At 50.1% G+C, this 13002-nt stretch overlaps 1 protein-coding gene across 2 annotated transcripts; it reads right to left on the minus strand.

The window, feature by feature from the left end:
• Window positions 1-9318: 9318 nt before the first annotated feature.
• LOC131209535 (uncharacterized) lies at window positions 9319-10531 on the minus strand. 2 transcript variants are annotated; one of them, XM_058202625.1, is made up of 2 exons: window positions 9727-10531; window positions 9319-9617 (listed from the first exon to the last, which is right to left on the minus strand). In XM_058202625.1, the coding sequence occupies exons 1-2, from the start codon at window positions 10523-10525 to the stop codon at window positions 9406-9408; spliced, it is 1011 nt and encodes a 336-aa protein (XP_058058608.1). In that variant the 5' UTR covers window positions 10526-10531; the 3' UTR covers window positions 9319-9405. The 2 variants fall into 2 exon arrangements, with proteins under 2 accessions (XP_058058608.1, XP_058058607.1); XM_058202624.1 differs by having other exon boundaries at window positions 9319-9641.
• Between the last annotated feature and the right edge of the window lie 2471 nt (window positions 10532-13002).

The following is a 13002-nucleotide window of genomic DNA, read 5'->3' on the forward strand; positions in this document are numbered from 1 at the left end:
AGAGAGAGAGAGAGAGAGAGAGAGAGAGAGAGAGAGAGGAAAGCGGTGGAGTTTAATTCCACTGCCCCAACTGCAACACTCCTTGAGGGGCCCTGGACTTCGCCGGCGCATGCTTGCTGGGAAATACGTGTTTAAAGTAGGTCCTGTCCTAGGCCAAACCTCCACATGGGGTTGAGCAAATTTCTCCCCTTAATTATCGCTAAAAGTCCCTTCAGGCACGGTTCGGGTATGGCCCGGAAAAGATTCAAGCTAATGAAAACGTACAGTCCACCGATTAAAGCACCGTTCGGCCCGTTGGTCTGTGGATGCCGCATCGCCTGTAAAGGATCGGATATGGGACGTCATTTGAAAAAAACGAGTTGCCGAATTCATCGAGTCTGTTTGATAGAAAACAAATCTTGCGCAGTTTCACAATTCATAAAAATGCATGGTGGCCATTGATCAATAAAAAATGGTGGCAGTTTCTCTTTGACTTTGCATAAGATGTGCGATAATGGCGAGGGGCTCGCGGCGTTGTAAAACAGCAAGTGTATCACGGACCCCACCCGGGCAGCTGCAATCCGTTTTTGGGCTAGTTTTCGGGAGGCAGTTTCATCACCTCTCAGTGCCAATGGGTAACGGTTTTCCGTGTGCTCCGTGCCTTTTCTCATGCGCAAGACCCCCGCAAGTGCGTGAGGGGCCTCTAATGGGGAAAACCAGGCAAATAGCAGAAAAAGGTTATTATTGAATTATGGCACCAATGGAATGCAAATAAGCAGCGAAGAGTATCTGTGAAACATGAATTCGAGTTGAATTGGAAGAGTGCGAGCCTCAGGGCACTTTGGGCACGAGGGCTTCGGCGAGAGGAATGCTCGAAAAGCAAAATGAGGTTTCAGTGGCGCCAACGAGAAGAATGTGTTACATTTTCCGGCCTTACACAAGTGTTAAAGTATGATGATCGCGTTCTTTGGTAGTGTTTTTTCTATTTTCCCGCCGATGGTTCAAAACTACACGAAACTTTGACGAAACTGTGTTTGAATCATTTGGGCCGATAATTAATTTCGAATATGGGTTTTTCGACGGCCAAAATTCGACGTAAAACACATCTCGAATTTACACTAAATATGAAATGAATGAAGGCATCAAATTAACGTGTCTGTCAATAATATTCAGCTTCAAATAGCTGCTTCTTTGAGGTCTACTGTCAAGAACATGAGTTGAAAACTGTAAAGAACTGTAAGGAAAATGATTCAGAAAAGTTCTTGCCCCCGAATTTAATCCGAAAGCAGCAGCCGAGCGGCTAAACATGATGCTAAACATGAAAAACACATTTCCACTTCGTTGCCCGTTTGGTGGCCCGATCGAATCGGTTGTTGGCTTCCACCAGCCATCGCGTTCGGCCACCGTATTTCATCTTTAAATCATTTTCGCGATTTCTTCTTCCCGACTTGCGATCGCCCGGCATCTTGATCGCCTCGAGCTCCTTCGTTCCTCTTCTACACGGCGCCGACCGATTTGTGCGCCGATTTTCACTTGTAACGGATTTTAAGCCCCCGTTGGAATGCTTGGAGAACATCTTTGCGTCTTGCCGGATGCTACGCAAAATTTTGTTTTCTTCCTGCGCTGCGGCAGGCGCTTAAGGAGATACGATTTTCAAACCAACTCATCGCAGGTTTCATCGGTGAAGTTTTGAATGTTTTGGAAAATATCCTCCACACCTCACCATTTAACGCCATTCTTGTGAGCCAACCAACCTCTCTCTCCCTCTACGGTAAGCAAGGAATGTTTGAGGTTTCGAAAAAAACGCACCAACGCGGATCGGTTGATCGGATTCGTTAATCTGTCGAAAACGCGCGTAAAACGCTTTCATTCGCTGTTCACATGTGCTGGAGAATGTTGGCGTTGCTCGCGGCGCTCTCTAAGCGCAGCGCGTCCGTCCGGGTGAGGAGATAAAAGAGAAACTGCATTAGGAAAGCGCCGAGCGGATGGGCGGTGGGGTTCCTCCCCGTGGAAATCCGCGGACTCGCGGCAGCTGGCCGGGCCGGAAATAAATAGAGCGTTAAGGAATCGATCGGGCGCCTGAAAAATAACACCAAAAGCAACATGGGCAGACGGCTCCGAAGGGAGCCATCCTCCGTAAAATAAAACCAAGGCTTTCAGTTTTTCACTTCGAAAGCGGCTGGTTGGTTCGTTCATTGCGATGTCCTTTCGTGGGATTCCTTTAATTGGCTGCTTTGTAGTTATGAAATTATATTAGGCGTCAGGTGTTTCGCATTATTGCTCCACTTAATTATCTTTCCGGTCCATCTCGGCCAGCACATGCCGTCGAAATCGTCAACTTGAATATCATGGTTCTTACTTCTTCGGTCTTGTAAATCGTTCAACAGAATAATTAGCATATTTTATTTGATACCAATTAATGGCGCCAGCGGTCGGGCTCATCGTTCGATTCCGTTGAAATCTAATAAAGAAGAAAGTGATCGATCGAAGGTTGCCCAAATCGATCAGCATCGAGCAGACGTGGGCCGTGTGGTGGATCGAAAGTTTTCTCCCTCACATTCAGGGCCACGTGGTCCCGTGTGGTGCGTTTATGCGTGCGCGCGCTTTAATTTAAAGCACCCAGAGCCGGACCCGAAGCTCAACGGTGCAGATCAATTTTATGGTACATCTTCTGGATATATGTTGAAAAATATCACTTCGCCGTGCGATCGGCGACGAACGGAGAGACAATTAAGGTTTACACTCTTACAGCAACCCTCGGATGGCGGGCTACGACAAGCTTTCCACCGGCCCCAGGATTTATTGGAGCGGGCTTGCTTTTCCGGTTATATGGCCGCAGCTTTTAGTTTTAAGTTTTGTGATAATTCGTACTTTTACTCGCTCGCGTCATGAATGAAACATGCTTAGAGGGTTTGCCATACCACCTTATGTGCCTGTGCCGTATGTGATTTTTTTTGGTCCCCCTCGGCCTCCGTTGGCCGGCCGGTAGACCTTGGGGGATATGGGTTTCCTTTTTCACACTCATTTTCCTTAATCATTCGACAAATGCTTAAACGACCGAGGCACAGTAACGAGCCCAGTGCGTTAGGCTGGGCGCTTTCAGTTCGAATCCGGGTCAGATGCGAAGATGCACCGAATCGCCAACCGAGTCCAGCCAGGCCGGATGGTGCGGGAAAAAGTGAAACGAATTTTCGGAGCCAGCACCGAAGTGGCTTCCGAAAAAAAAAATCATCGATTGAAACCGTGTAACGAACTATGAAGTGTGTGAGACTAGCGAACGAGATTAGCGGCCTTTGTTTTGATACGACGGGTCCGAGTCCTGTGGCCCAAAATTACACAGGACAAAATAATAACACTGCATCTCTATCGCTGTTGCCTGATTGGTTCCTCGACGAAGTTGATACTGAAAACTTAGACGACAGCTCGTTTCAATGCCATACAGCATCAGCCACAATCGATATTTTGCGACCCATCTTCGGACAGCGAATAATCAGCAAAAGTGGTGTTGTGAATTCGCCTCCAAGAAGCTGCGATTCGACACCATAGGATTTTTTGGGCACCATAGGACCATAGGGCACCATGTTATTTTTGGGGATCGGTGAAAGACAACAAACCAGCAACTATTGACGACCTCAAGACCAAATTCAAATTGCTATAGCCGAGATAGGCCCAGATACAATCGAAAATGTACTCAAAAATAGGTCGACCGAATGCGCTACTGCCAAGCCAATCGTGGCAGACATCTGACCACAATTGTTTTACATAAAAAAATGTAATGAATCTACCTTTCGAATGAATGTTCAATCATCGAAAAATATTAAACCGTTTTGGTTTTATAACGGCTTAATTTGCTTTTGGTGTGTAGAATTCTATCATGTGCAATATGCCTTCTCGATGTGCAATATGGGTAACTGAGTACGTCTCTTAATCAAGTAGATAATATCGATTAAAGTTTAGGTGCAGAAATAGACTAACAAGTATTGTATCAAACTTTTAAATAGTAGCTCATGGGTTGGACATTTCGGATGGTTACATGTTTAAAAATTCCCATAAACGCCATGGGTAAGGCTCTTCGATCATTTAAAATCCCTTTTTAAAAGCTCACAAGGCATTAAATTTGTATCAGAAATTCGATATTTACGCATTTACGATTATGGATGTAAACATTTTACTGTCTTGCAGATTGCATAGCTCTGATGTTTAATTACCTTAAAATATCGAAAAAGCGTTGTTTATCACACGCGAACGCGTGTATTACACATAAAATATTGAATTTAATCAAAACACGTGCAAAGAAATTAAAACTGCCTAAAACCAAATATGTCCGCCTATCCCATACAAATTGCTCCACTGTGCGGTGGCCGCTTTCGCGCGTGAAGCAAAGTCCGTGAGCGCGAGTAAGCAAAACAATCACAAAAAACGAGCACGTGGTCTGTTAAAAGAAAACCGCGACATTCGAATTTTCGTGGGCTACGTACATCCGATTTTCGATTTTTTCGTGGCGTTATGTTGCTACTCTTGTCGCCGTTTTGAGTAATTTGCGTTTTGGGCAAGTTTTGGTTCATCGTCGTTTTTTATCTATTCCAAAAGATATCGCCCACTAAGAGGTACATTATGTTTTGAAAACAGGAAAAAGTCACAGGGGGGCAGATCTGTCTGTCCGTTTGCAATATCCCATAAATCATCGCGACCCTGCGCAATCGAATGAAACTGTAAGCAAAACTGTTCGCATTCAACCAAACTGGGCTCTTCATCGTTGACATCTTCTCGTCCCTCTGAGAACACTTTGAACCACCGATAAACGCTGCTTTGCACCATAATAGCTTTATAACAGTCAACATTTTGGATGCGTTCGTTCGCTTAATTTTGTTTTTCACTCAAAATTTCACTACAGATTCTAGGCCATCCATATTTTGGAGTAGATAAAAATCGAAAATGAGCCCAAAAGTTCTCCATGCAAAACGGCGCTCAAAAATTGACTGATTGAACTGATTGAATTGAACTTTTCACCATAACTCACTGACATTTGTCAGGCAACCGAACGCCACAAAATCGGATGTACGTAGCCCGCGGAAATTCAAATGTCGCGAAACGTTTCGAACAGACCACGTAGAAACCTCCTCCGGTAGTGGCGCTCGCGTTTGTTGCTCGCTCGCTCGCGCTCCGCACGTCCGTGGCTGGCCAGCGAACGGCCAAAACCAAACGAGCTGCCGCCGGAGACGGACGCGTTAACGGGGTACGTGCGTTGATTCCGGGCTCGGGTGTTGTGTTCGGTGAACGCGCGGGAGTTGCCGCAGCCGTTGCCTAGCAAAGAGTGGACCGTCACGGAACGAAACGGGTCGCGTAAAATTCTGCGGCATTAGCGGAACTTCGGACGACGACATGCCCAAAAAATTGCTTCACTTAAGTAGTGATGGCCAGTGGTGGTTTGATCGGGGCGACGACGTGCCGTGTAATTAATCCGAAACGGAAAGACCGCTCATCGAGTAACTCAGTCGTTCGAAGATGTGCGTCGGAGATGGAAATTCCAGTTGCCCATCGAAAGCCCCACAGTTGAGCTGTTGTTGTGCGTAGCTCTGGAAGCTTTTGAAAGTGTGCGTCGTTGCCCGAGCGCGTGTTGTTGTGATGATGATACTGACGAGTGGGACCATTCATGACATTCCTGCGCCCTGCGGGATGATTCGCGGGAAGTCGCGATCTATTTGAGGACCTTTAAAAAAACGCATCAACCACGCTTGTTGTCATCGTGGTATTGTGTGGGTGTTCAATAACGACAGACCAGCAGCTGTTGCGCATGATTCATCCGGGTTGTCTGGCATTTCGGCCGTGACGGCCGATCGTGCGGTGGTGTGTGCTGGTCTCCATTGTGTACAGAAATTGTAACTCTTTACCAATACACGCCACGGCTCCAGGGGAATTGCGAAAACATTGCTCCGCGATCTCTGGTGACTCCAGAGGAATTCGAGTGGCGTGTGTGCTCGTGTGTCGGTGTGCGTGGAACAGAGTCACAATAGTTGTGGTCTCTGCGTGCAGCACCTGTGGCATATTCTGGTGTGCGTAAACGGAGACACGGAAAAAGGTTATCCTGCGATCGCTGTTTGAGTGTAGCCGGCGAGCGAGAGGAGCTTTTTTCTTCACTCCGTTCCCGTTCACTTGCCCGATCACGTCGCTCCTTCTCATCTACCTATCTCTCTCTCTCTCTCTCTCTCGTATGCGCGCGCGTCTCTCGTGTTTTGGTGCGCTTTGTCGCGTGAAACTACCTTCACAGGTGACAAAAACGGTGAACCGCCACAAAGTATCTACACGATCGCCGACCCGTGCGCGTTGGTGTTTGTTGATCTTATCCCAGAAGCGAACACCGAGCGAGTGTTGTGTTTTGATTGCTAAATAAGAGGAACCCGAAACAGTTCGAGCATATCGGATGGAGTTAGTTTTGTGTGTTAATGTTCTTCTTGTTTTAATAATTCCACATTTGTGTGCTTTTCAGTGTGCTTAGGATAAACCGACGGTGTGAAACGGACCGCAAATGGTGACAGTGTAGGAAACGGTTCCGGTACAAGCAAACACAAACTGTCAAAGGAACGGTGCTGCGCGAGTGCAGAGTGAAGCAGTGCTGAGCGATCGAAAGACTTCGACGAGCGAACGGGCGCTGCATGAAACGAACCCCATCGTGCGAGCGCCGGAATTGCCGTGCGAACGCGGAGCTTGTGGACTTGAGGTAGGTTTTTAGCATAAGCCAACCACTCGTCTTCGTCCGTCCGTCCGTGCGCAAACATTTAACTTCGGACCGGACCGGATGCGGTAAACCGCCGGATGGATGATGGCTCTCTCGTACGGCTAGTTTCGTTTCGTTTACTTTCCATCCCGGGCTGGCCTGCGGGCTGCGATTCGTTCGGTCCCCGAATTTGCGGTCCGGCCCGGCCCGGCCCGGCGGTTATAAGCTTCAATTGACTCGATGAAAATGCTTGATTGCCCTTGACGAGCGCGGTTGTCTTAATATGAGGTTTCGGCCGAAGGCGAACGATGCCAGGCCAGGAAGGTTGTGATTCGTGATGCCTTTTTCGGTTCGCTTGGGAACCTCGGGTACATTTTGAAATGCCTACATCGTCCGTGGCTCGCACTTTATGGCACGGATGATATGGGTTTTTCTTGTATTTAGCATATGAATGTGGCACAACATTTATTGTTTGATTGAACAGGATTAAGGCTGGTGGACGAGCAGAGGAACATTGTTTCACTGTTGCCTTATTGCCTTCGGCAATAAATCCACTTTCAAATACACGTAAAAATGTGTAAATTTAAATTACAAATGCTTCCGAAAAAAAAAATTGTCTCAAAGGGACGGCCAAGTTTTCGTCGACGATCCTTCTACGAAGGATGACGGGTTTCGATGGCTATTCTTTAGGGATTTGTTCTTTTTTATTAGTTAATACTTATGTCAGATTTTTCTCACGCTTCACAGCAATCGTACGGAAAGATATAAAATCTACAAGGCATGCTAACGTGTTTTTTGGGTTAAATGTGTCTCACAGTTTGATCGTTAAAATGTTTTAATGCAATAGTTCCAAAATTGCTGGCAATTGCGCCAACCTTGGCAGTATACTGTAAGCCGTCTGTCTGACATCGGTGTTAACAACGGTGTCTGCAGAAACAAAGAAAGAGGTCTTTGCCGGAAAGTTTCTTGGTTTTCTTGACTTGAGCTCGAAACCTTCGCTCATTTTAGTTACGCGCCGATGCAGAAAACCATTCGCCTTTTTCTCCAAGTCTGTGGTTCTGGAGCAATCATCTTCGTCCCTGTGCCTTCCCAAGAGAGCGAAAGCAATTGTTTTAATGTTGGTGCTTCATTTTCCGTTTGCTTCGAGACTTAATTTCGCACCACGAAGTTACGCTGCTGACAGACCATAAAACCATAAGAAAGGAATTCGTACGTGACCGTGGGCGGATGAGTCATGAGTCACACGGCGACTGACGTTTGGCGGAACCGGAAGGCGGAAGTGTACCGCTCAGACCGCAGAAACGATGTCTCTCAGTTTGGCTCAGTTTTATCGGCCGCTGCAACATAATAAGCCTCTGTTCTCGACGGCGAAAGGGCAAGGGTAGCAAACACTCGAGAACAGCACGCGGGTTTTTCACTTAGTCACATTCGATAACACGACAGATAACTCGCGGGGGTCCGGCTGGGCGGGAAGTGAGCTTGGCGGAAACAGCATCGATCCACCGTCGGGCGGGTTCCTTTTTTTATTTTGTTATTTTCTCTTCCCATCGAGCTGATAACACGAGCGGGGCTTCGGTATCTTCGCCAGGCCGACGGTATCTTCGTCGTAAAATCCATCGCCAAACAATTAGCAAGTCTACTGGTCGGTCGGTCGTTAACGTTATCCGAGCGTTGCTCTGTGGAATTCTGGCAAATGTGCCTAAAAGCATTCCGGCGGGTCCCGGAAGCCGAACCACTTCCTGTGTGCTGGTGTATGCTGCCTCAACGCGGGCTTCCAGCACGGAATCCGGGTTGTCCGGATTTTTCGTCACTTCCGGTTCTAATGCCGTCACACGCCGGGTGGCTTAAACCGCCTCAACTCGCTTCAAAATGGATTGCTGGTGAAAATGTTTTCCTTTAAATTGATAAAATTTGGGCATTTTATTGCAATGACTACCGAGCGAAAACGCTTCCCTTTCACTACTCCCCGGACATGGGTGTATTCAAATGGGGTTTTAACCCCATTTTCACTTTCTTGATCGTTTGCCCCGATCGTTGTGGGAAGTGTGCTCCAAAAAAGCCCAACGTACTCGTGGGTTGAATGGGTGAGAATGATCGCCTCACGCGGGAATGGAACGTAAAAGTAGATCGAAATCTTCAAACCTTCGACGACCCCGAACCGTATACGCACCGTCCGATCTACCACCGGGTCCGATCCTCTGGTACCCGGTGCCATATTTCCTCGTATTAATCTTCCGTTTTCTATTTCGTTCCGTTCGCCCGCCGAGTTCCGGGAGTGGTCAGACTGAATGGGCGGTGCTGGGTGCTGGCTTTCTTTGGTACTCCGAAAGGGAAAATCCGCGCACCGAAAGCCTCTAACCTGCATAACGTCCGGCCCGAAACAACCACCGGGAACATCGGACCAGGGGGGGGACGGGCAGATAATTGAAAGAGAAATTTGCATTTCCGTTTTCGGGCACGGGGACTGGCCGGATTCTTCCGGCCGGCCGGCTGGCCGCACCCCGAAAATCGAGACGCTCGTTACGGTCGGGTTAGCGTGCCGAAGATGGTGCTTGAAGCGAGCGGAATGGTCGGGGGCCGCCCGCCACCCGTGGTTCGGATCGATAGCTTTCGCACTCCGCGCGTCAGGTGTCCCTGTCACTTATTTTATTGTTTGCAACCCCGCGTAAAAGCGAAAACAATGGCACAACAGTGCGAGCACTCTTAGCCTCCTAGCTGTTCGCGTCGCCGTAGTCCAGCGCGTCCATCACCCAGTGCAGGGCCGGGTAGAGGATGTCGAACGAAATGATGTCGGTGGGCAGACAGACGGAGCCGGGCGTCCACTGGCGGCTGGCGCGGGACACGGTGAACCCGAGCAGGGCCCAGGTCCCTCGGTGCTTGAAGTAGAGTGCCGTCCCCCGGTCGTTGCTGGGCAGGTTGAGATCTGTAAGGAGCCGAGAGGCGAGTCCTGCAGTTACAACGCTGAGGTGTCTGAGGCTGGGCAAGGAAGTCTTGGGAAGGTTCCCCCGGAAGGTGCTCCGGGCCTGACCTACCTTTGATGGTGAACGACACGGTGGTGCTGTTAATTGACCGGGACTTCAGTGCGAGCGTCGAACCCGAGCAGAGCAGAAACTCGTCCAGGACGAGCCGGACCGGCTCGTAGCCTCCGAGCCGTTTGCGCTGGCTCTGGTTCAGGATGTACATCTCGGTGCCGTAGAGGGTCGTCAGATCAAGCGCGTCGACCAGACAGACCGGCATCGGTTGCCACCGATTGCCGGCCGGCACCGGCACGGGATCCACCGCTGGGCCGCCTCCGCTGCTGTCGGAGTCCGAGTCGGAGCCCAGACCGAGATCGTCGACTAGTTTCGGTGACGTCACCACCACCAGCTCGATCAGCGCCAGGTCGGACTCGTCCTCCACGGTGACGTTGCGCACCTGGAACCGGCGCGAGTGGTCGTTGTCCTGCTGCACCGACACCGCCCCGACGTGCACGACGAGCTGCTCGGTCGGCAGGAGTTCCCGCCCCGGCCCCCGCGTCAGACAGTGGGCCGCGGCCAGGACGAACCGCTCGCTGAGCAGGGCCCCCTCACAGATGCGGGCCGGTGGGTTGAGCCGCGAACCCGGGGCCCAGTAGTAGATCAGCGTGTGCCAGGGCCACTCGCCCGGCTCGATCGCCACGCCCGGGTAGATGGTCGAGTTCTGGGCGCTCCGGATCCCGCACGTACAACCCTGGCCACTGGGTGCGGCCCGGCTGGGCGGAACGGCTGTTGCTACGAGGAGGAGCGTCGTCACCGCCACTATCGTCGGCAGGATCGTCGCCGCCACGGAGACCCGTCCGGTGTGCGTGGACATCTTGGCGCTAGTAACCGCGACCGGTTACCGGGCGGCAGGCTTTTATACCGGCCTCTGGGCATCCTCCTCTTCCTCGGCGGCCGGCGAGATTGACGATAATTCCAGCCAATTTAGCCAACGATCATTGGAGCCAGAGTGGTCGCCTTCCGCTTTGCCGCGGAGCCCCGGGTCGTGTCTTCTTCCGCGAGGAGAACAAGATGCCTAGCTTAGCAATGGGGTGTTCAAAAAGTTCGTAGCCTCTGGATAAGACTGGGCGCTGCTACGAGTTGAACTTGTTTTTATTATGTTGGTACGCTCTTCATATGAACGTATGTGAAGTTTCATTTCAATCGATCAATTAATTCTTTTTTTACAAGCCATTTAGTATCGACGTATCACAGTACTTTTTGACAACGAAAAAAGTCAAGTATCGTGCGGTGATTGAATTTTTATGTAAAATATAAAAATATATGGTATCGTATCCGGAAAATCGCCTGGAATGACTGGCTCTTTGGCTCCGAAACGAGTTCGTCCAGAAATTGCCTAAAAAGATGTTAGCATCAGTTTTGTACGATGCGAATGAAATTTTGTTAGCGAATTACTTACAAACTGGTAAAACAATAAATTTCGACTATTCTTTTATCCTTTTAGACCAACTGAAAGAGAATATTCGTGAAAAAAGACCCGGTTTGCAGTAGAAAAACATCCTCTTTCATCAGGACAATGCACCCTGTCTCGAGAGCATTTCGACAGTGGCAATAGTCCATGAATTAATGTTTGAATTGTTGAAGCATCCACACCGTATTCACCAGATTTCGCCTCAAGCGACTGCCATCTGTTTCCGGGCCTTAAAAAATGCATGCGTAGAACGCGTGCTTCATCAAATGATGAGGTCATAATAGCTGCGGAAGCATACTTTGAAGCCCTTCCAGATTATCACATCGTTGGACTCTCGTTCCAACAAGTGGACGGATGTTCAGAAAAGCCATACTGAATAGTAAAGTGTATTTCAAACCGTAAAAATGCATTTTTCTTATCGATCGCACAAACTTATTGAACAGCCTAGTAGAGTCGCAGCTGTGTCTGGGGAGTGCCGCATCCGCATCATCGCGACCTAATGAAGTAATGCGACACGCGGGAAGTTTGCACAAATTTACGATTGCGCAACCCGGGATCCATCCGCCGCCAGGATTGGCGTAATGCGAGTGCGTCCCGCCCGACCTTCGCTTGGCCTTCGCCGGTCCCCCTGGCAGGGCGGTCAATTGGTCAACGGCCGGCCGGCCGGCCGACGGCAGCTCTGGGGTTGCGCAAGGCCCTCGGGTGAGGGGAATGTTTTAGAACTCTCTCTCCGAGGTTCCGCGGAGGTCCCAGCCCAACCGCGCGGAGTTCGAAAAAGTCTACCGCGGGCACGTGTCGTGAGCGCGATAGCGCACGGAACCTATCAGCAACCACCCCAGGTCCCAGGTTGGTTGGGCCAGGTTCCTAGGCGAGCGTAGGAATCCGGTCGGAGCGCGCGGAGCGAGGTGATGTTGTTTTTCGTCAGGGGCCCCGAAGGTTCGAAAGGTTCCTCACTTTCGCGCAGTAGAATCACGCGGTCGCGGACGCGGCGTGGAGGATCACATTTCGTGATCCTCATCTTGATACGACACGGTGACCACCGGGTACGTGTTTGGTGTGCTGCCTGCCCGGCTGGGTCTGATAAAAAGCGTGTGTGCTGGTTGTTGGTTGTGAAACTCTCGGAACACGCTCGTTGGAGTATGCGTTTGTGGAGCGCTGCCGGCAACAATGATGCTGATGCCGTCGGTGGTTTGCTAAAAACATTAGGCTTCTTCCAACCCGCCCCTGCATTACTTTGTACGGGTCCCTGTGGTGAGCCGTAGCCGTAAACCATAATCGAAGGGCATCTTGGGCCTCGGAGGAGGACGGTTAACGACCGACCGGCGAACGGTTTGGTCTTACCGCAACACGCGTTAGGAAACCGACTTCTGCGGCGTGACCTTCGCGCAAATCGTGCTCGTGCGCAAAGCACCACCGCAGGGGTTGTAGTACAATTTTTGTGTAACATCCTCCCGCGCAGAAGACGCAATAGCTCCGCTGTTCTGCACTAGCTCTTTCGTAGCGCTAGCGTTTTTTTTTTTTCGGCGGGTTGGTTGTTGCCCTCACAGCGCACTTGGAGCTGACGAAACAGTCACAGAAACTTCCCAGATACACAGCAACCCCAAAAAGTGGTCCACCAGCCATCGCGTTTATCGCGATTTGCGTGTTGCATTCGAATTACGGTTAGTAGTCTCTCGTACGGACCGTCTCGGGGTGGGCGTCGAGTTCGTACGTCAGCCTAGTTTATCGTCGGACGACAAACAAGTGGCGCCAGGAAGGGGCAGACCCCGGGGGCCCTAGTTTCGTTGTGTTGCGCTGGCTAGAGAAAGAGAGTTCCTGGAAAATCGGGGAAAACCGAAAGTGTACTCGTTGTGTTGAACGTTGAACCGGACATGCCATCC

Source organism: Anopheles bellator, chromosome 2, assembly GCF_943735745.2.
Source record: "Anopheles bellator chromosome 2, idAnoBellAS_SP24_06.2, whole genome shotgun sequence".
Lineage (NCBI taxonomy): Eukaryota > Metazoa > Arthropoda > Insecta > Diptera > Culicidae > Anopheles > Anopheles bellator.

Bases quoted from the DNA above. Each gene is read 5' to 3' on its own strand.
- LOC131209535 (XM_058202624.1), bottom strand. From the start codon at position 10,525: ATGTCCACGCACACCGGACGGGTCTCCGTGGCGGCGACGATCCTGCCG. The intron at 9,642-9,726 runs GTAGGTCAGGCC...TTGTAACTGCAG, and splicing joins CGTGTCGTTCACCATCAAAG to GACTCGCCTCTCGGCTCCTT.